The 21,363-nt window shown below is 43.0% G+C and overlaps 1 protein-coding gene across 3 annotated transcripts in view; it reads left to right on the top strand.

The window, feature by feature from the left end:
• KCNH1 (potassium voltage-gated channel subfamily H member 1) overlaps positions 1-21,363 on the top strand; it is a 421,689-nt gene that overhangs the window by 32,870 nt on the left and 367,456 nt on the right. For all 3 annotated transcript variants that reach the window (XR_007473256.1, XM_004275288.3, XM_004275287.3), the window contains exons 3-4: positions 2,108-2,214; positions 13,955-14,083. Coding sequence is in view for 2 of the 3 variants with exons in the window: in XM_004275288.3 (XP_004275336.1) it covers positions 2,108-2,214; positions 13,955-14,083 (236 nt within the window). In the remaining variant the exon portion in view is untranslated. The remainder of the gene's footprint in view (positions 1-2,107; positions 2,215-13,954; positions 14,084-21,363) is intronic.

Below are 21,363 nucleotides of genomic sequence, written 5' to 3'. Positions count from 1 at the left end.
TGATTTGAAGACTCCACTTTGCAGGGATTGGTTTTACCTTGTGAAGGAAATTGCCAGCCTATACAACCATCACATAAGTTGAGGTCACTTATCTAGCAAATCCATTCAGAAAGGGAAAGTGGGAGGAAGCTAAAAATGCCTTAGAGCAAAACCAGCTAAGTAAAATGGTTATAGAGCTTAAGTTTTTACCTCCTGGGAGAAAGAAATCCTCTTGTTCTCAGGCATGGCTAATTTAGTCTTGATCTATCCTTCTTTTTAAAGGTAATTCACCAAGCTCAATTATCTGTTTTCCTGGTTTATAGATGAAGAACACAGCCCCAAAGCAGAGTACTACATGAGATGGGCTCACGGGGAACCACAGATAATAGCATCTCTCAGTGGGCTGGGAAGGGACGTGATAACAAAAGTGACACAGAATTCATAAAGTCAATAGCTAGGGCACTTTTCTTGCAGGGTGCTGGAAAGTGGAAGCTCACAGTAAGCCCACGGCTGTTCCAGTATCAAGCTGAGCATGGCGCTTGACTTGGTGGTTCAGGAATTGTGCTTGATAACTTCTGAGGTTCTTGTTAGTTCTGAAATTCTGTGATTCTATGATTCAAGTCATCAAGAAAAAGCTAAATTGCACAGTTAGGTATGCGCAGTTTTAGAAGATGGGTTGTGTATTGTTTGGGAACCCACGCCGCTGCTTCTATACATTACATAAGCCTTGAGGGCTGAGCATGGCTGTCCTTCCTTGTTGGTGTCGTCTGAAGGCCTGGGGTGGGCAGGGGACATGCTTGGGCGGGTCCATGGGCAGCCTTTGTTGGAGGACTGGCTTTTCCAGCCCCATTGAGGGATGGTTTCTCTCCTCTCACGTTTTGTTAGTGTCGCTCAGCCTAGTTGTTGGGAATGTTATCCCATTCCTAGAGGGAAAAACCTTGGTCTTCAGACCATATTCAGTGTGCGGACCCAAGAAAATGGACAGTCCCGGCAGTTTTCCTTCCTCTGCTGAGAACCAGTATTAGTAGGCAGAAGCTTCTACTATCCAGAGGTTTTCTCTAATTTTTTTTCAGGATGCTTATTTACCCTGTTAGTTTACTTTTCTCCAAATTGTGAGGAGTGTGGAGAAGTATTAGAAAGAATTTGTAGAATTTTATCATCTGGATTTATTCAACCCAGAGCTCTTTTTTCTTTTTTAGTGGTGGGGTAGGAAAAAGAGCTGCACAGACAGTGGCTGAATCTTCTGTTTGCTGAATCTTCTTTTCTTTCCTTAGCTACAGTATGTCTTGATGTTTAGAGCATCAAATTGCGCCCTTTTTCTTGTTTGGTGACTTTTTTTTTTTTTTTCCTATTCTTTTGTTTAATTTGTTAGGAATTAGAAGAGGAAAAATCTGTGGTCCAGATTTATTCTGCCATCCTTCTCGGGACGTCTCTCAGAGTTGTATTTCTAAAATGCAGATCTCGTTATGTAACTCTTTTGCCTGAAACCCTGCAGGGGCCCTCCCTGCATTGCTTTCGGGATAAAGTTTAAATGACTTCACCTGACCTGTAATGCCATGATCTCCTCCATGATCTGGCCCTTGCTTACCTCTCCATATTACCTGTTGCTAATTTCCCCCTTACTGTCTACATTCCAGACATATGGAACTGAACCGTATTCAGGTTCCAGAATTAACCTTCCTCTCACCTCTGTGCCTTTGCACATGCTTGTCTTTTGCCTAGAATGTTCATTTCCCTCCTTTTCTCAGCAGATTTCCACCTGCTCTTTAGAGCTCTTTTGTTCTTGCCTCTGGGAAGCCTTTTCTGACCACTCAGTGCTCTGTGCCTATTCTTAGTGTTGTAATTCCTCATGTGTTGGTCATACTATTCTCTAATCTACTGTTTTCTGATCTACTGTTTTCTAGTGTGTCTCATTCGACTGTCAGTTTTGGGGGGACAGGGATGGAGTCTTGATTCCAGCTCAATCAGTAAATCGTTTTTGATTGAACAAATGTTTTCATTGTGTATGTGTGTGTGTGTGTGTTCCACAGTGCATAGCACAGTGCTGGGTATAGAGCAGGTAAAAACAGATGCTTGTAGAATAATAAATACTTGTTCATCTAACTTGGGCTGTTTGGTTGCTTTGCAGTTTTATGTACGGGGAGCTGACTGATAAAGACACCATTGAAAAGGTGCGGCAAACATTTGAGAACTATGAGATGAATTCCTTTGAAATTTTGATGTACAAGAAGAACAGTGAGTATTCAGACCATTCTGAACCATACCTTGATGTGCTTGGAAGAGTAAAATATCTCCTCTTTCTCTGTTGCTGTCTTAGGTTTTCTTTTCTTGCATCAGCTAAATGTTGTTCCTTGAAGCCAGTGTGTATGTTGGGGTAAATTGTATGGATTGATGAGTTACAGTTCTTCACATGAGCATTTGTACTTGTCACTAACCAATTAAGACTTCTTGATCTCTTTTCTGCCCAGAGTTAGTGTTTTTCCTATTGGTTTCCTTATGTTGAGTTGTTGGCCTAAGGCACTTGTAGACTTTAAGGCTTCTTAGGTGGGGAAGGAGGAGGTGGGTTAGAATCTCTGTCCAGTTCACATTTGTATCTATCTCCCTATAGCACTTAGCACAGCGGGTAACACCAGTAGATGCCCAATTAAGAGTTTCTAAATAAAATTTTGTTTCCCTGGTGACCCCAGTTTTCTGTCAGAGACAGTATTAATCAAATTAATACTGTAATCACTGTTAGTCAAAATGTATTGTTAATTGGTATTTGTTTTGTGTATAATAACTTCCACAAGTATATTAATGAAGAATCTAGGTCAATAGCTATACACAAGTATAGAACTTGCTTTCTCTTAGCAGTTTCCTGTTGAATGGAGATTAATTGTATTGGAAGTATGGAAAGTGGGCTGTATGGAAACATAGCCGTAGCAGGGCTGCAGAGATGTTGAAGAGTGCTTTGTTTTTTAAATTTAATATAATTTTTATTATTTTTTAATTTTTGGCTGTGTTGGGTCTTCGTTGCTGTGCGCGGGCTTTTCTCTAGTTGCATCGAGTGGGGGCTACTCTTCGTTGCGGTGCAAGGGCTTCTCTGGCTTCTCTTGTTGCAGAGCATGGGCTCTAGGCATGCAGGCTTCAGTAGCTGTGGCACGCAGGTTTCAGCAGTAGTGGCTCGCGGGCTCTAGAGCGCAGGCTCAGTAGTTGTGGTGCACAGGCTTAGTTGCTCCACGGCATGTGGGATCTTCGCGGACCAGGGCTCGAACCCATGTCCCTTGCATTGGCAGGCAGATTCTTATCCACTGCGCCACCAGGGAAGACCGAGTGCTTGGATTTTCCAAAACACTATTTGGTTGTAAGAAATCCTGTTCTTTATATGTAGGATTGAACTAAGTAGGTCATTGGTTCACTAGAACATTTCCAGAATGGCCCAGGTGGCACGTTAGGATAAGTGTTTATTTTGGTGGCATTCAGGATGATATGTTTTGCTCTGGAAAGCAGTGGGCACATGTGGCTTTTATCTGGAAGGAGCTGGGACTGTTTTTCAGTCTGGAGTGTTAGTGCAGGCAACTGAGAGGACTCTTTGCTTGGTGGCCAGTGCAGACGCTGAGCTGAGAGATTAGCTTTGGGCATCAGCAACTCTGAGAGGGTTGGTCCTGCACTTTCACACTAGAGTTGCTGCCTTGTACCATTTCACCTCCTCAGCCAGTAGGTCTAGTTCCTACCTCGAGACCTACCCTAGTTCCTACCCTGAGACATTTTGCCAAATAGGCCTGAGAGGAATGAGGTGAAAGACTGTGACTGGCTCCATGCCAGCCCTTCCTCTACGGGAGACACAACTCAAAGCAACAGCTGTTCCCAGGAGCACGCCAGCAGTGCCTTTGCATGGGAGGGGAGGGGTCTGCCCGTGTGCCCAGAGCTAAGGGAGTGAGTTAAAGGTTTCCCACACTGGTAGCTTTGTGTCCTGAACAGTGTGGATTTCCCCACATCACAGACTACTAATCAGGTAGGCGTATCACAAAGATAATGCCTTGCGTTTATACTTTGCTTCAGAGTTTTCAAGCTTCATTAGACTGTGCATTTAACTTGCTCAGAGTCAACTATACATGGTGGGCATAAAAGGAAGAGAGAGGGAAACATAATTAAAACTGAATTAGTGATTCCACTTGCTATTCTCTTCAGTGGGCATGTACCCCAGAGTGAGTATGAGATGGCAGGGGGGAATCTACTGTTCCCTCAGCTGCCTCGGGGGCTGAAGGCCTCGTATTGTGAGTATCTCATCGCACTGAGGGTGATTCTGGTACTTCTGGTTCTGTACGTTAGGTAGACATGGCCTAGGCATGGAAGCCAGTCAGTTCAACTGATGTTTTTACCAAAGAATCAGCATCTCTTCCCTCCCTGGAGGTTGTGGTGGGCTTATTGAGAGAGACGCATGCCAGTCACCAGAGTGGCATGTCAGCCTGGGCATGGACTCTACTTCATGGGTGATGTGAAGGCATTCTCAAGAGCAACTGTGGTCATATGCAACTTCTACCCTACCCTTTGATTTTAGAAAATACACTCTGTGGAAGGTATGACGTCACTCTATTTAAAAATGTTGAGAGAGCCCTGTGAAGTAGTCATGGCTGGCGTTACGTATCTCCATTGTATCACAAGGTAAATTCCCCACCCGAGGTCATGCAGAGCCAGGACCTGGTTTCCAGTGCTTGCTCCATGGCTGTTCTTTCCAGACGGGGTTGGTTTTAGTCAGGGCACAAGGCAGGGCCACCACATATGGTGGTGCAGGCTCTACCCTGCATGGGGGCAACCAGAAACCAGTTTGCTTGCTAGGTCCTCAGTGCACCCTGGCCTAGAATTGCCTCTGTGCTGAGGGAGGAACTTCTCTTTCTAATTTACACAAGGATGTCCAGTGGGCTGGCAGGGGTTTCGTCCAAGGCTAAGCCTGTACATAAAACATGAAGCAGACATGGATGCAGATAGTGTTGGTTTCTTCCTAGGAAACTGTGCACTGTCCCCAACTCCTCCAAATCTACCCTCACCTGAGGAAGAATTTAGAAACTTCAAATTATTTTTTAAGCCTGGGTATTTTACAGTTGCACCAAATTCTATGTTTTTGTTAATAGCTTTTTACTGACCAACTACAGGCATACCTCAGAGATATTGTAGGTTCGGTTCCACAAATTTTTTGGTTTTCCAGTGCATGTAAAAGTTGTTATAGTGGTATACTGTAAACATAACTGTCTATTAAGTATGCAGTAGCATTATGTCTATAAAAAAACCAATATGTATGCCTTAATTAATTTTTTGCTAATCATCATATGAGCCTTCAGTGACTTGTAATCTTTTTGCTGTAGAGGGTTTGAAATATTGTGAGAATTACCAAAATGTGACACAGAGACATGAAGTGAACAAATGCTGTCGGAAAAATGGTGCCAATAGACTTGCTCAATGCAGGGCTGCTACAGACCTTCAACTTGTTAAAAAATAAATGTGGTGTCTGTGAAGCGCAATAAAGCGAGGTCTGACTATACTCTGTCAGACAGTAGGCTTGCTCCTAGGAACGCGGTTATGAAAAGACAGACCCAGCCTCTGCTCCCACAGTGTTTGCAGGGGTCGGGGGCCACATCACAGTATAGAGCTGTAAGTGTTTTGATGGTGACATCACATGGGGGGTGTCCCTTCACCCTAACTTAGGAGGTCAGGGAAGGAAGTCTTCCTAGCAGGCAGGAAATTCATGCAGAAACTGAAGGATAGTGGGGAGTTAGGCAGAGAGAAGGGCAAAGAGTATCCCAGGCTGATGAAGGGCACGTGGAGAGGGCAATAGGGGAGAGCAGCACTGACATTTGAAGAAACGCAAAGCAGGGCTCCTCAGACTTTGACAGGATATATAACATCACCTGCAAATCAAAAAAAGTATATACTTGTATTCGGTAGGTCTGCAGAAGGGCCCAAGATTCTGCTCCAGGTGATGTTAATGCCGCTGGTCCAAGAATCACACTCTGAGTAGCAAGGACAGAAAGCAGCTGCAGTGAAGGCTGGCTTCCATGCCTACAGGGTGTGTCTCTACCCGGCTGGATCCCCTGCACCCAGCACAGTGCCTGACCCAGAAGGTGTTCCACCTGAACTCATGGAGTAATTAAATAAATCTGTAAATGCATGGGTCACCAGTGTAGCTGGAGAGGTTGAGAAGGGCCGGTCATGCAGCCACGTTAAAGAGTTTAGAATTTGTCTTAAGAGCAGAGGTGGTGGGGACAGAGGGTGGCGTGAGAGGCGTTGAGCGGTTTTAAGCAGGGTTAAGTGTGTAATAGTAAGATTTTCATTTCAGAAAGATGACTCCGTTAGAGAGTGGAGATGGAATGCATCGTAGGAGACCAGAGGTGGGAGACCCGTTAGGAATCACCGTGGCGGCAAGATGATTGTGGCCTGCTGGGGGAGCGGTGGGGAAGAGGCAGCTGAGAAGGAGAGGTGTCCGGGGAAATGGGAGGAGGCTGAGCCTAGGGACTTGCCAGTGGAGCCCACTGACTGGCAAGTGTCTAGCACACAGCCCAGCCCAGAGGAGGCGCTCGGCCCACGTTTGCTGAGTGACTTTGAAAGGAACTTGACAGTTACCAAGAAACAGATGAGTGACCCAAGAGTATGTGATTCACAGTGAGGGCTTCGGAGCCAAGGAGCAAGCCTTGTGGGGCTGAACTGACCGGCTGGCCCGGGAGGAGCAGACTGAACAGAGATGGATGGGAGGAGAGAGAGGAGGAGGCAGGTTTGCCGCTACTTTCACAATTTGTAGTTCAATAGATTGAAACTTTCAGCATTTTAAAGCAGTATGGAGTCCCGTGGGGGAAATGTCACCCCATTTGAGATTTTAAAATGTGAAATGTCATCATTTAAAGGAAAGTTTTTTTCTTTTTTCTCTGATTTTTAAATGAATGCATTTTTACTATGGAGAACACGTATGAAGGCTTAAAGAAGAAAATCAATCACCCTAAAGACTCAAAGACTTGGAGAAATACTACCATCCTATTAACATTTTGGTGTTTTGTCTTGCACATGTTACATAGTTGAGACTTTGACATGTATGCAATTTGAAATTGTACATTTATTTAATTTTTTTATCATAAAAATATCCTTATCATTAAAATTCCCCATAAATATAGTTTAGAAGGAATTTTATTAACACTTCCTTTATTGTTGGATATTTATGAGTCTCTAAATTTTCTTGATTAAATATAATGTTGAGGTGAAGATCTTCATGCAAAGATATTAGTTGACATTCTGAAATATTTCCTAGAAGTTGAAAATTCCTGTGTTAAAGAATGTGAACCAAGGTTCCTGAGACATTTTGCCAAATTGTGTTCCAGAATTGAATGCATTTCCAAGTTCACTTGCAGACTGTGAGTGTCTGACTCATTGAATTGCTCTAGCACCAAACAGATTGCCTATAATTACATTTTTTTGTTTAATGAGTATTTTTAATGCTAGTGAGAGTGAAGTATTTTTCCTATTTAATATCCATTTAAAATTACTTTTTTATGTTAATTGTTCAGATTCTTTGCCCATATGTTCTATTTAATTCTTGTGATTTTCTTTATAAACTCTTAATAAATTGTTTTGATTCTCCCCCCTCCCATTCTTTAGTATTTACAAGGATAACTTTGTAGAAAGCATCCGCTAGTGATAGGCATTCATGTTTATTTTACCTTTTGGGGAGTTGGAAGTAATTAGCAGAAGGCTTCATGGTGTGTTTTGGAATGAGTGTGTGTAATACTATTACCTATCTTGGAGACTGGCTTATTTGAAACGTTTCTTTCTATCTATTGGCCAGTCTGACCAGTAAACCTGGGCATTTTGGAATTGCTATATATTTTGTATTGTGACTTAACTCATTCTCAGTATGCTGGATCATTTTCTCATATCAATGACAGTCATCATTCATGAACTCATTCAGCAAATATTTAGGTGGCCACTTTTGGGCTGGCCAATTAGTTTTTCCATTTTTCGAACAAGAAAGGTAAGAAGTATCAGCCCTTAGTGAAATCAGTTCACCCTCTGGATAACACCCCCAGCATTTGACTGACTCCACAATTCATGGTGTGGCTGGGGACCCCGGTTTGGGAGCTGTGGATCAGCTTCTCCAGCAGAGAAGCCCAGGGAAAGGCAGCTTAGAGCAAGAGAAGCTGCCGGCTAAGTCCTTATTGATTACCTACTGCAGGCCTGTGGGTTTGAGCCAAAGAGATCCACATATAAGAAACCGACTCTGCCTTTGAGGAGGTGACAATCTGTTGTGAAGACAAATCTAATAGGAAACAGTCGTCTTTTGCCTATTTTACCAATAGATTGTCTTTTACTTTTTCGGTACTAGAAGCTGCTTATATGTGAGGGATATTGACCCTAAATCACACACATAGTGAAAACGTTTTGCCTATTAAAATTTTTCTCTTTAATTAAAGACTTTTAAAATACCATATAGAAGTAAAAAATGTTTGTCAGTCTTTTCCTTTATGGTTCTGACCTTTATATAATACTTAGGAAGCCCTTCTCCTTACCTAAATAATAAAAGTATTCTTCCATTTTTCCTTCTGTTACTTTTATAGCACTCTTTATTATCATCCAGCTCTTTCTTTCCAATTTGAAATGCTCTTTTTACACATGCTAAGTTCTCACACATTTCATGGGTTTGTGTCTCTCCTCTTTTTCCTTGTGTAACTTATTAGCTACATGAGTTTGGTTAAAATGCGTTCCCACTTGGGTTGTCCATATTTAAATTGGGGATAATGTCACAGTAGCAATTCCACTTCACAGAGTTGTTGTGAAAGGTAAACCGTGATGTGTCAGGGTTTGGCCCCGCTGGAAGCACTCAGTAAATGATATTATTGTCTTCATTATTGCTTGTTTTAGGGTCATTGCCAATGGCTCCTAGTTACTATAGTACGTAGTCGCTGTCATACGTTTTCTCTTCAAAAATTTCTTGGCTGTTCTTCTACCTTTACTTTTCTATTTGAATTGAATGTCAATTCATCAAGATCTGAGAAAAACAAATGAAAAAAGGAACAATTGACATTCTGATTGAAATTGCATCCAATTTATATATTAAAAAGGGAGGCTTGACATCTTACAGAATTGATTCTTTTAATCTACAAACAGTGTAACTCTCTCCATTTATTGAGGTTTTGTTTTTTGCCCTTCAGTCAAATTTAAATTACATGGAGGCTTAAGCATTGAATTTTCTACCTTTTCCCTTGTTATGGTTGAGACTGGCCCTTTTCCTTATGAACAGGTGGAGGCAGCTTTGGAGTTTCATTAAACACCTTAAGATACATTCTCTTTTAAAGTCATACGAACACCTCTTTGAGGTGAGACTGAACATTTTAACCTTATAGGTAAAGAATTTAAAAGGAAGGAAGAATGGAAAGTAAGAGTTTTAAATATCTGTGTATCATCGTACATTTTAACTTAGTCTAAAGTAGGTCTATTATTCCCATTTTACAAATAAGGAAACTGGTTCTGAGAGAAGTTAAAGTGGCGTGGCCAAGACATAAAATAAATGAAGAGATAGGGCTCAAACGCAGGGCTTGGGATTCTGAATCAGATGTTCTAATGGCCAGTGGTCACTACTTACCCCCTCATGCTCTCTCATCCTGTCTACACTTGTCATTTGTCTCAATAAAGTTGACTCAAATCCTATTGGTCTGTTTCCTGGGGCCGACTGCCATTCTCTAGTCTAGTTGCTGGACGCATCGGAATGGCCCAGCACATGCAACCCTTCTCAAGAGCCAATCACAGTGGCTTGGTCAATTCTGTTGCTGTCAAACGTGGCCTGGATGCCTGGCTCTAGAGAGTACCTGGGAGGAGGTCCAGGGAAGGAGGCCAAAAATTCTCTCATACACCTGAGCCTTGCTGTTTTGTTATCTGACTGTTGTGGTTGAGAAAACATATAGCCAGGTTAGGTTGTCAGGTTCATTACTGCATAACCCAAGGGAGCTACGTAAGGGATGACCATCACAGAGTGACCAGAAGGAGGAGCCTGACCTGGAACTCCCCTTCTACTGGGCATCCTCATCCAGGAGAGAGCTGCAGCCTTTGCCATCAGTAGGATGTGTTTCTCCTGGATTTGTGTATTGATCTGCCTTTAATAGAAAATTTATCATGGACCCTTTGTTCTTTTTTGCAGAAACAGGGCATTAAGTACTTGCTTTTCTTGGTTTTTCCCAGAATTTTAACCTCTTCCTGATTGTGTGTGTGTGTGTGTGTGTGCGTGAATATTTGTGCATTCATTGTCTCTCTTTTATCCTGATGGAATGGATGCTGCTGCAGAATCTGGGCTGTAGGAGAGGTCCCCAGAGGCCAACTGCTCGGGCGTCTGCCCCCGGACAGGTCTTTATTTGAATGGAGCCAAAGGGTTCCTGAATATCCCTGGGTGCATCCAGAGGGGTGTAAGGGAAATTGGGTGGGTGGGGCTCTGGGCTATGAATGGTTCATGTTTGCTTGAAGGAACTGTTTCATGTACTGAGACTTTGAGTATTGTTTCATTAGTTAAAAACGCTTCGCTCTAAAAAAGCGAAAGGTTGAAATGACTGGTCTGTGCTGTCTAAGAGGAACTCATAGTCTTTTTGGGAGGAATGTCAGAAATGAAAATTTAAACCCATTCTTCATTCCTAGATTGTTTGGGTGTGACAATTTGGGAGAGAGGCAGGTCTGAGTAACTGTGAAGACACTGGAAGTAGGATTTATTTCTTTGAAGCTCAGCAAGCATTCCTAGAGCTTGTTGAGTTTCACCACTGCAGTCCGGTGCTTCCTGGTGTTGAGCATCGTAATGGCCTGTGTGACGCCCCACGGGCGTCTGGATTGGATGATCCACTGCATTGGATGCCATTGGAATAGGGGTGCAGGACCATCAGACAGAGGAAGTAGATCAGTTCTCCTGCCCTTGCAGTGCATTATGACTTATTTACAGAAATAGTCTTCAACTGTTAAGCTTTGAGGGGGCCCAATACATAGCACTTTCTTTTCCTGCCTGTGGTCAGAAACAATTGGGAGAGATACAGGAATCATGCAAATGCAGGTTAAAATACCACCTTTATGACTCGTAAAGCAGATCCTAGAAAATGTAGTTTACATCTGTGGGCAGGTGAGTTTCTAAAAGTGAATCCTAGAATCAGACTTACCCACCCAACCCAGGTAACACCGGAGAACCTCCTCCTCCTACCAGCCATCCCCCCTGCCCTTTGACTTCTCCCCTAACATTTATAGAATGGGGAAGTAGAGCGGATTGCACACTAATCTCTAAGCAGAGGAGGAGAAGTGGCCAGGCTACACATGTCCAATTCTTGTCCCCCAAATTGCCAACCCAGGGAAAAAGGCCTGGAGTGTTACACTGAAAGGTGTCCCTCCACGAGGAAACAACAGTAGGAGAAAAGAGGTTCCTACCCTCAACAAGCCCAAGTGATCAGCCGGCGAGGAACTCTTAAAGTAATACACACTGACTCTATGAATTTTTGGCACAAGAAACATATTTAGATATTGGAACGGAATGATAAGAGTAGCATGCATTTAGTCAGGGAACATTTCTGGAAGGAAGCAATGGGCACAGTGTGGTGGAGAGAGGCACATGGCTTTAAACAGATTGACCTGTTGAAATGGAGGAAAGTTCACGGGGAGCTTGAACTATGGTAAAATGAAAAAGGCCTCCCGATATGACAAATACAGTAGCTCTTGTGATCTGGGAGATGTGGGTTAGTGTCATCAGTCCTAGTAGTCATAAAGATTAGGTGGCACAGTCCCAAATGGAACAAGTTCATAGATATCAGGCCCAGCTGGTACAACACAGGGGATGGCCCATAGGCGGCAGCTGTGAAGGGGATGGGTCTGGGGATTGCAGCAAGACGAGGCTCCTGGCGTTAGACAACATGCGGGGCCTCTCTTCTGATTTATTACTAGTTTGGTAAATTTGGAGTGCTTTCTTGTTTACCCAGCTGAGAGAATATTACTCAGTTTTCTTTAGAGCAAAAAGAAAAGATTTGGTTTTCCTCCTTTTGTCTTACCAGCTAGGATACAACTGAGAGCTGTGGGTACATGGGCTCGATTGGTGTGATGCTTTCTTTTGAGTTTTCTGTTGCTTAATTGAAAGTGGTTTAAAACCCACTGCAGGTTCTGAGGAGGATACTGGGAGGAGTAGTAACACAGACCTTCCAAAAACAGTGGATAACTCAGAGACCATATTCTTTTTGATTTTGGAACACTATGTGTGATTTTTTTTTTTTTTTTTTGGCCGTGTCAGTCAGGTTGTGGGATTTTAATTCCCCGACCAGGGATCAAACCCAGGGCCTCAGCAGTGAAAGTGCAGAGTCCTAACTACTGGACCACCAGGGAATTCCCCTGATATTTGTAAGGTGGATTTTCCTTTCAAAACACATTTTTCTTAGGGTGACACTATCATGTATTTGTCTTCTAAGAGTACCCAGAAACCAGCAGCTAAAAAGGGAAGGGGAAGTGGATAGAGGTTTAAAATTAACTGGATGAATATATAGATAACCAAGATTTAAGGAGAACGTATTCCTATCTGATCCGTTTGCTGCCTGTTTGACTGTACATTGTGGGGTTATTCATACTTACATATGAATAAGTGGTATAGTCAGATATATAATCTTGTAATTGTTAAGTAAAATTGGTTAATCCTAATGTTAATCAGAGATGTCTCTCTGTCCTTGTTGTATAGTATAGAGTTTGATGTGATTGCAGGCAGAGAGACCCAGGTGACCTTTTGGGGATCTATTTCCATCTCCAATATTTAGTGAGTTGTTTGCTTGCTATCTCCTAAAATAAAATATGTAAAACGCTGAGCACAGCACCTGGTACATAGGAAGCTTCTCTAATACTTAACAACATGGGGAAATATTTACTGTATTTTAATTTGAAAATGGTTATAAAATAGTATGTAAAGCGTTATCCTGGTTATGCAAAATTCAACAAATAGTTATTAAGTTCTTATATGCCAGATGCTGTTTTAGGAACGGGGATACAAGAACAAGATGGGGTGAACATACCATTGCTTTGTGCCCCATTTAATTTTGTATCACAGAAGAGATTGATAGATCTTGCTGTGGTGTCCTCAATAGATAGAAAACATCTGTTTCTTTTCCTTCTTTTTTCTGTTTTTGGAAACCAGAGACTGACTTTGTGCAGATATTTTTCCATAGATACCTGAGTGGGTGACCTCTCTGAGAAGTCAGTCAGATGAGCCCTGCCCACCTTCTCCTTCTGTGATTTAGGGCAGTGCTTTGGAAGAGCTCATTTATCCCCCAGTTTAGCTCAGGAGCAAGGATTGGAAGTTGAAACATTCATTGAGCTTCCTAAAGTACTAAGTAATCACAGCTGAAACCCACCTGGAAACTCCCTTTCTGGGGGAACCTTTGCGAGGAGAATCATTATGGTGATTCTTTTCCTTCCTCACTGTGTCCTTATTTGCCATTGTATAGGACCTTTGGGATTTTTATTCTGGGGAGAGAGGTTTAGAAACATAGTTTCTAGCCCATGGTCCATTGAGCCAAATTGATGGATTCCCAAGCTGAATTTTGGCACTGGGAGCTTTTAGCAATGGAAATTTGAGTTTCATGGTCGGCCGGCCATGGCTGGCAATACCCAAACTGGCCCCTATTCTTTACTTGTTCACTACATGGTCTAAGGTAAGTCTTTAGGTCTCTGTACCTTAGATCAGGAGGGATTTTCAACCCATTTTCTAATCATTTTACAAGGGTTAAGAAATCTGCACTTACAAAATTATTTGAACAGGAGAAAACTCCCCACTGAGTAGTTACTATGAAAGTTTTTATTCCAGCAAGAGGAAAAATTAATGTTGTAAAACCCAGTCCCTGAAGGAATGAAACGATTCTAAAAACGAACTAATATTTGTACCTATTCATTCCCAAGTCTTTACTTCCATAGCCCCTCAAATGAGAATACAAATTACTGACCAACCTTTTGGTATTTCTTTCAGGGACACCTGTGTGGTTCTTTGTGAAAATTGCTCCAATTCGAAATGAACAGGATAAAGTGGTTTTATTTCTTTGCACTTTCAGTGACATAACAGCTTTCAAACAGCCGATTGAGGATGATTCATGTAAAGGTTTGTAATTCTGATTTGTACAAATAATTTTATGCCTTTTTAATTTTTTTGCCTATAGTGTGACTCTCGTTACAGAGAATTTGAGGTTGCCAAGGCAATCTCTGCACAAGGATCAAGATTTAAACTTTAATTTGTGTTGGGTAAAGCATTGTATCGTTCTGGAATGTATTGAGGGAAAAGAAAGTGAGAAAAAAAAGCTTTGGTTAGGAAGGCATTTGAATCAATTTCATACCTTTGTAGATTAACCCTTTCCAAGTAGACAGAAGAAGGTACCTGGGCACCTCTGGTATTGTCAGAATCTTTGCAGGTTTTCACATGACAGATGTCAGTCACCCAAATGTGACAGTTCATGGTCACATTCATCTTATTTCTGTATAAACTTCTTTAGATTTGACTGAGTTCTAGCATTTTAAGAGTGTTAAAGTAGATTTTAGTACATCTCTGCCTCTGTGGTTGGTTAAGTCTGTGACTGGTTAATTCATTGGAAACATGGCATTAATGAGGCCAGTAACATTCCTGTATGGGTCATTTAATCAGCTCTGGGACCACAGATTTTAGCACTCACCTCAGCCATATCACATGCATGTATTGTTTAAATAACACTGGGGACCTAGGAGAGGAGATGGCTCAGAATTTCTAGAACAACTGTACTCCCGACGAGGTCCAGCTCATCAGGAAGCACAGAAGATGTCATTCCCAGAGGTTTGGGCTTAGGAGGTATCACAGCAGTCTTTTCCATCCCCCTGAAGGTAACCAAGCGGCCAGGAACTCTTTCACGTTGCAGTGTTTCCTGGCTCTGCGGCCGATTTTCCGGCTCTACCAGAGGACGCTACTCCTTGCAGTTTTCTGAGACGCAGCAGAGAGATAAAAGTGGAGTTCATGGGAGAGTCAGACTGGGGCATGTTATCCTCGAGGTGACAAAATTGTGATTGTTAAATGGCAAGAAATAAAAAACATTCTGTGGCTGCTCCCTTGGGGGCTGTGTCCTCTGAGGATATTTAAAATCCTACCACATTGGATGCTAATATTTATAGAGTTCAGAGCACAATGCTGTGTACACCGGAGCATCCTATTTCTTTTGTAAGCTATCTATAGCTCAGTAAGTCAATCACAGCCTGCCTTTGGGGTTCAAGACCAGAGCAGGTGTAAATAAAGTCTCTTAACTTGTCTCACCCTCCGGCAGTCTCCTTTTCTCCTGCAGATTTGTGATTCCCTGAGTTCTAGTTTCTGACCTGAAGATTTCTCAGTGCAGTAGCTCTTACACAGCGATAGGCTCACTCATGATGAGTGTCATCTTGCTACCATCTAGAAAGGCCGTTTACTTTTTTAACTGAGTAGACTCATAAATAGCATTTTAAAGGTAATCTGATATGTTCACAGTTATTTTTGCAAGTTTTCTCTGAAAAAGGTGAACTAGGGGATGTAATTGAGTCAGAATGTTTTCTTATCATCACCACTGGAACATTTTCAGGTGACGTGAGGGATTGTTTAGTAGGAAAGGCAGAGTTAACCGAGAATGCTCCCTGCATGCCACCTAGGTGTCTGCCTGGCATTCTCATGAAATCTGAAAGAAGAGATAAATCAGATTGATGCAGTGAGACTCACTGAGGTTTATTTTCCAGGAATAAAATGCTCTGTTTCATTTTTCCTGCCTCACTGTTGTATTTCCCTTGCTGATAAGGGTTTTGGTGGATGTGCGCACACACACACACACACACGCACACACACCTTATTCCCTGTTAGCCAAGGGGACCAGATATTAATTCTTTGTCAGTGAAATAAATTGGAGTAATACGTGACTTGATTTCTAAAAAGTAAAACACACACACACACACATACACGTACATACTCTTTAGCCCTCAATATAGGAATGCTGGTAGTGGATCATGCTTAATATTTCTTCCAGGACATGACTTTATAAGCCTGTTCGCTCCAAATGCTGTGGCAGATATGTTTAGACCCTCCCACTTGTCATGTCACTGTGCCCCTGACCCACTTCTATTTGGTGGTCTGTTTAGGACAAGGTCAAATTTTATATTAGTCTGTTGCTGATGGAAGAGCATGATAATTCTCCAGGCCTTTATCGTTATAAGTCTCTAAACTGCAGTTCTGGCTGTAAGGGTCCGATCTAGATGGAAAATACGCTGCCATGTGGCTGGATTATTCTCCTGACTTGACATTTCTACTTGGAGTTGTTCTCACATTGTGAGAGTCCAACAGGTCCAGCCGGGCTTTCAGTACAGTGCCTCAATTAGCATAAAGAGCCTTAAGAGTGTTGCTGACCCAGGCTTGTGTAGAATTCACTTTTGAGAGGGAATGGAAGGGTGGATAATGGAAAACCCCAGAAAATCCCTAGATAATTGCTTTTTGGCATAGCAATACAAGATGTTTTCCCACCATTAGGTTAGACTTTTATTTTTTTTTTTTTCGGTACGTGGCCTCTCACTGTCGTGGCCTCTCCTGTTGCGGAGCACAGGCTCCAGACTCGCAGGCTCAGTGGCCATGGCTCACGGGCCCAGCCGCTCCGCGGCATGTGGGATCTTCCCGGACCGGGGCACGAACCCGTGTCCCCTGCATCGGCAGGCGGACTCTCAACCACTGCGCCACCAGGGAAGCCCTAGGTTAGACTTTTTAAAGTCAACTGTGCTCAGATTGTCTTTAAAATGACTTTGTTTTCTCTCATCATGTTGTGCCTAACTTTGGGGCTTGAGAGTCGGGTGAATGCATCCTAATGGTGACTCAGGAAACCAGTTGGTGCCTAACGTTTTCCCATAAACCACACACAAAGGGGAGAACACATGGGATCACTGGCGATAAACTATTTTAGCATCTGACACAAAGTAACTCCCCTTTGGCCCTGAGCTCCGAGCACATGTGATGGGCCCTGAGGATGCTCCCTGAACCCCCTCTTTTATTTAGTGTGTCAGTTCTCATGACCCTTTTCATGAATTATCCAGACCCCTGACTTCCTCATCTCCTCTTTCCTGTTCATCTTTTGGCTACTTCCCTTTCTCTCTGATAAAAAGTGCCCACAGGTGGCATGGAGCAAGGGATCAAGGCAAGCTAGGTTTGCTGTTTGGTAACGGCTCTGCGGGGTGTGTGTGTGTGTGTGTGTATGTGTTTTTAAAGGCTGAATGAGAGAGTAGGTGAGAATTCTTGGTTGAAATGAGACTCAGTGAGGCTCCAGGCATTTCATTTCTTCCTCATCTCTTGCTTTTCTGGTACTTTGGATAATTGGGAGTAGGTTGCAGGAGTGTTTTTCTCTGTCCCATCCACCCTTCAAAGCCAGGAGTCTTGGGCAAGTGGGTAGAGAAGAATTAGAGTGTAGGGCTCAGAGTTTTCTCTTTACATTGTTCACCCAAGGATGAGTCACCCCTCTTCTTTTCTCTCTTACCTCACTGAATCATCTCACATTAAAGGAGCACATTCATTTTCAAAGATCCACTAAAGTAAATTTAGTATTATCTTGTAAATTCAGAGTTAAAATTGAGCCAAGAGTGGGCAATAAACGGAATGTAAAACTCCAGAGGAGATTTTTAAAGGCCAAAGATTTAGAATATTCAGGGCTGAAGCCTCCGGCAAGCTGTTGTAACTGCCAACCCTTCTCCAGGCGTCTTCATGCGGGATATATGTGAGGTGCTCTTGGGGGAGAAAGAGTGTAATGGACACAAGCCACAGGCTCCACCACCAATATTAACATTTTCTCTCTCGGCCCTTAGGATGACTGAAAGGTGATGATTTAGTGACTTCTGCTTGAAAAAGCCATCCTAGGTTTTTGGTTACTTGTACATCAGTAGGGAAAAGAGCTGGGGCAGAAGACTTGAGGACACCTAGTCATTGTCCAAATTGACCTGGTAGTGTCCTGTGTCCATTGTTCTCTGCTGGATGTTGGGTTATGGCGCCAGCTCCTCTAAGAGGATCTGTGACTCTTCAGATTAGGACAAGCCCGGCCTCGTCGCCTCCTCACCAGGGCGAGGATACTTTAAGGAGTCCTATGCAACCTCTGTTCCAAGTGGCTCAGCATGGTTTCCCAGGGAGGAGCCTGTAGGTCTGTCTTTCCTAGTATCTCTGGACTTAACCCTTGGAGGAACTGGAATTCCGGGTCATCCCAGAACCATCTCTTTGGGCCTAGGGAGGATACAGGGATGTGTGGGCTAAAGCAGCCTAGTGGGAGACTCACCCCAGTTGACACCAGTAGCCAATGTGGGCTCAAGCAAGGGAGATAGTGGTTGTCCTTACTGAGAACGGAGAAAGAACCCAGTAAATGCTTTTTAGCTGCTTGCTAGATTGCAAACTGCATTCCCGTCCTTCTGTCCTTTTTTCCCTTTCATGCTTCCTCTTCCCCTCCTGCTCGCCCCGTCTCATTTTTCCTGATCATGTGATGCTTTTGATCTTCCCACGGCACCCCCAGCCCTGCCTCTGCCTCCCTTGTGGTGACGTTTATGACAGAGCTGGAAGAACCCTGAGCTAGGGGTTTCTTCATTTGAGCTCAGTTCACTGTTAAACCCCCAAATGGGATATAATTGGAAGGGTGGGTGCAGAAATACCTCCTAAAACTTAACACAGTTTGTAAAATGGGCTACTTATATTTTGGGGCTTTATGTCTACCCGAAACCCAGGTAGAAGTAGGATAATAAGAGAACACAATTTGTTCTTCATGCACATTTATTCAGCATACGCACTTACTGGGTGTCTTTGGGGTGTTTAACCTTATGCTAGATGCTGACCTTAAGGAAATGTCTAAGAGCCCCTGCTCGTTACAGTCTGTTTGGAAGATAGGCAGACAGGTGAGCAAATAAGAACAATAAAGCCTAATCAGTGATCTAATAGAAGTCTGCCTAAGGCAAATGGGGGTGCACGGGTTGGAGCAGGCAATTCTGCTAGGGTAGGGTGGTACCAGGGAGAGGCTTCCTTGAAGGTAGCTGCCTTATTTTCCTTGTGGAAAATGACCATGTGGCTTCCCTTAAGCAAGATCATCTTGAGCTGGATTCTCATTGGCTTATTCTCACCCAGTTGACCCTTTGGACAATAGGAAATTGATTTTTCCAGGAATGTTTTTCCTGATGGCTCTGCTATGAGGGACATTGTTCGTCCAAATTGTCCATGTATATTCCACCAAACCCATTTGCTTCTCTTCTGTGGTTTCTTAAAATTTTTATTAAAGTATAGTTGATTTATAATATTGTGTTAGTTTCAGGTATACAGCATAGTGATTCAGATACATCTATCTATCTATCTATCTATATATTCTTTTCCATTATAGGTTATTACAAGATATTGAATATCGTTCCCTGTGCTATGCAGTAGGTCCTTGTTGTTTATCTATTTTATATATAGTAGTATGTATCTATATGTTATGTTAATCCCATACTCCTAATTTATTCCTCTCCTCCTTTCCCCTTTGGTAACCATAAGTTTGTTTTCCATGTCTGTGAGTCTGTTTCTGTTTTGTAAATAAGTTCATTTGTATTATTTTTTTAGATTCCACATAAAAGTGATATCATATACTTGTCTTTTTTAGTTTGACTGACTTTCTTCTATGTTTTTAATCTCATTTCATGTCTGTCACTCCAGTCACTCAAACCAGGGACCCAGAGGCCACCTGGCTTGCCTCTTCTCTCCCTCTACAGCCATTGATTCTACCTCTGCAGCTGTTGTCAAGTCTCCCCTTGTTACCTGGCTCAGGCCGTAGCACTGGTCCAGGCCCTCGTAGTGTCTTGCCTGGGATTCTGACTGGTCTTCTATCTGTTAACCCCCCTCCGCCCTCTTTATAGTCCACTATCCACACTGCCATTTTGTCCTAAAATTCCCCTACTATATTTAAACTCCTTCATTGGATTCCCTTCGGGTTTCAGGTTGAAGTTCAAATTTCTTAACTTGCCATCTAGGTTGTTACCACCTAAGTTCTTCTCGGCCTGGCCCTTGACAACCTCTTTAGCATTACTTCAGGCCACTGCCTGCATCCTCCTCCCCTCTACGGGCCACGCTCCATTCATCTAGCTATTAAGAAGGTCTTACTCTTCCCTGACATATTACCCTGTTGTATGATTTTTCTGCCTTCATAGGTGCTGTTCCTTCTGTGTGGAATGTCTGTCTTTTCCTTCCTGACTTCAAGTAGTTCCTACTCATCTTTTAAAAGTTTGCTCTAGTGTCACCTCCTGTGGGAAGCCCTCCCTGACTGCCCAGCCTGGATTAGATATGCCTTCTCTGGACAGTCTTGGCCATAGTGTCCTCTACACACCTGTTATAGAATTTAGCTTACTATATCATACTTTTTTATTTACTTATCAGTCTTCCCTACTAGAGTACAAGTTCTTTGAGGCCAGAGTCTGTGCCTTTTTTCATTTTAGTATCCCCAGGATTTAGCACTGTGATGGTATTTACATAGTAGTTATGTTTAGAATTAATATGTGAATGAATGATGTTCTTTCACCTGGCTCAGCATGAGTCCTGTTAGAAAGTGTCTAGAGTCCAGAAAGGACAACATGGGGGTGGAGCTTGGGAACTTATTTCCTTCCTTCAGAATAGGCAGAGTCTGCCTATCCTGGTAGAGGTGTGATGGAAGATTTCACACTGCCTGTCCATTTCCCAATCCAACACCCATTCACCTTCCTGTGCCCTTCACTCAGCCACCTGAGAGCCAACTCTTTTAAGAGCCACATTCTTGAAAAGAGAATCAGGGCTAGAGTGAGGGGCTAGCCTGGGCCTGGGGAAATGCCCTGAAGTCCAGGGATCTTTCTTTTAATTTTTTGTGCCATGTCATCTGATGGACCAGGGCCCTGAGCCCTGCCAAGCAGGGTCTGGGATATCTGCCCTGCTAGCTCCCTCTTATCATTGGTGCCAGAGTGTAGGTTGTGGTGGTGGTGGATGGGTAGGATTGAATGGGGGGGGGGGCGTGTTTCAGAGCCCTTGCTGATGTTTGAGTGCACAATTGTTTTCTCACCAGTTGAAAAATATACTTTCTGCTCCTCTTGAAAAACGTTGCAGAATTCAATTCCAGCTTTGTTTTCAGCTGTAGGAGAGCCTGACTCTGAAAGAGACTTTAAAAAATTCTAGTCCACGGTTCACACAAGCAAATTCCAGTGAACACTTTCATGAGTGGCCCATTTGGGGAAGATGTCAAATACCCCTGGAGAGTCTGGGCTGTCCCCTCCTGTCAACATCAGTGGGAGTCCCCGCAGCCCGACCACCGTGAGCCTCTTTTCAAGGTGACCCATATCTCTGCTTAATGGCATCGGGATGCGTGAAAATGCCACCATCTTTTATTAAAGCCCAGAACT

Source organism: Orcinus orca, chromosome 1 (genome assembly GCF_937001465.1).
Source record: "Orcinus orca chromosome 1, mOrcOrc1.1, whole genome shotgun sequence".
In the NCBI taxonomy this organism is placed as follows: Eukaryota; Metazoa; Chordata; class Mammalia; order Artiodactyla; family Delphinidae; genus Orcinus; species Orcinus orca.
Note: the sequence above shows the minus strand (reverse complement) of the source record. Positions and strands in the feature narration are given on the sequence as shown.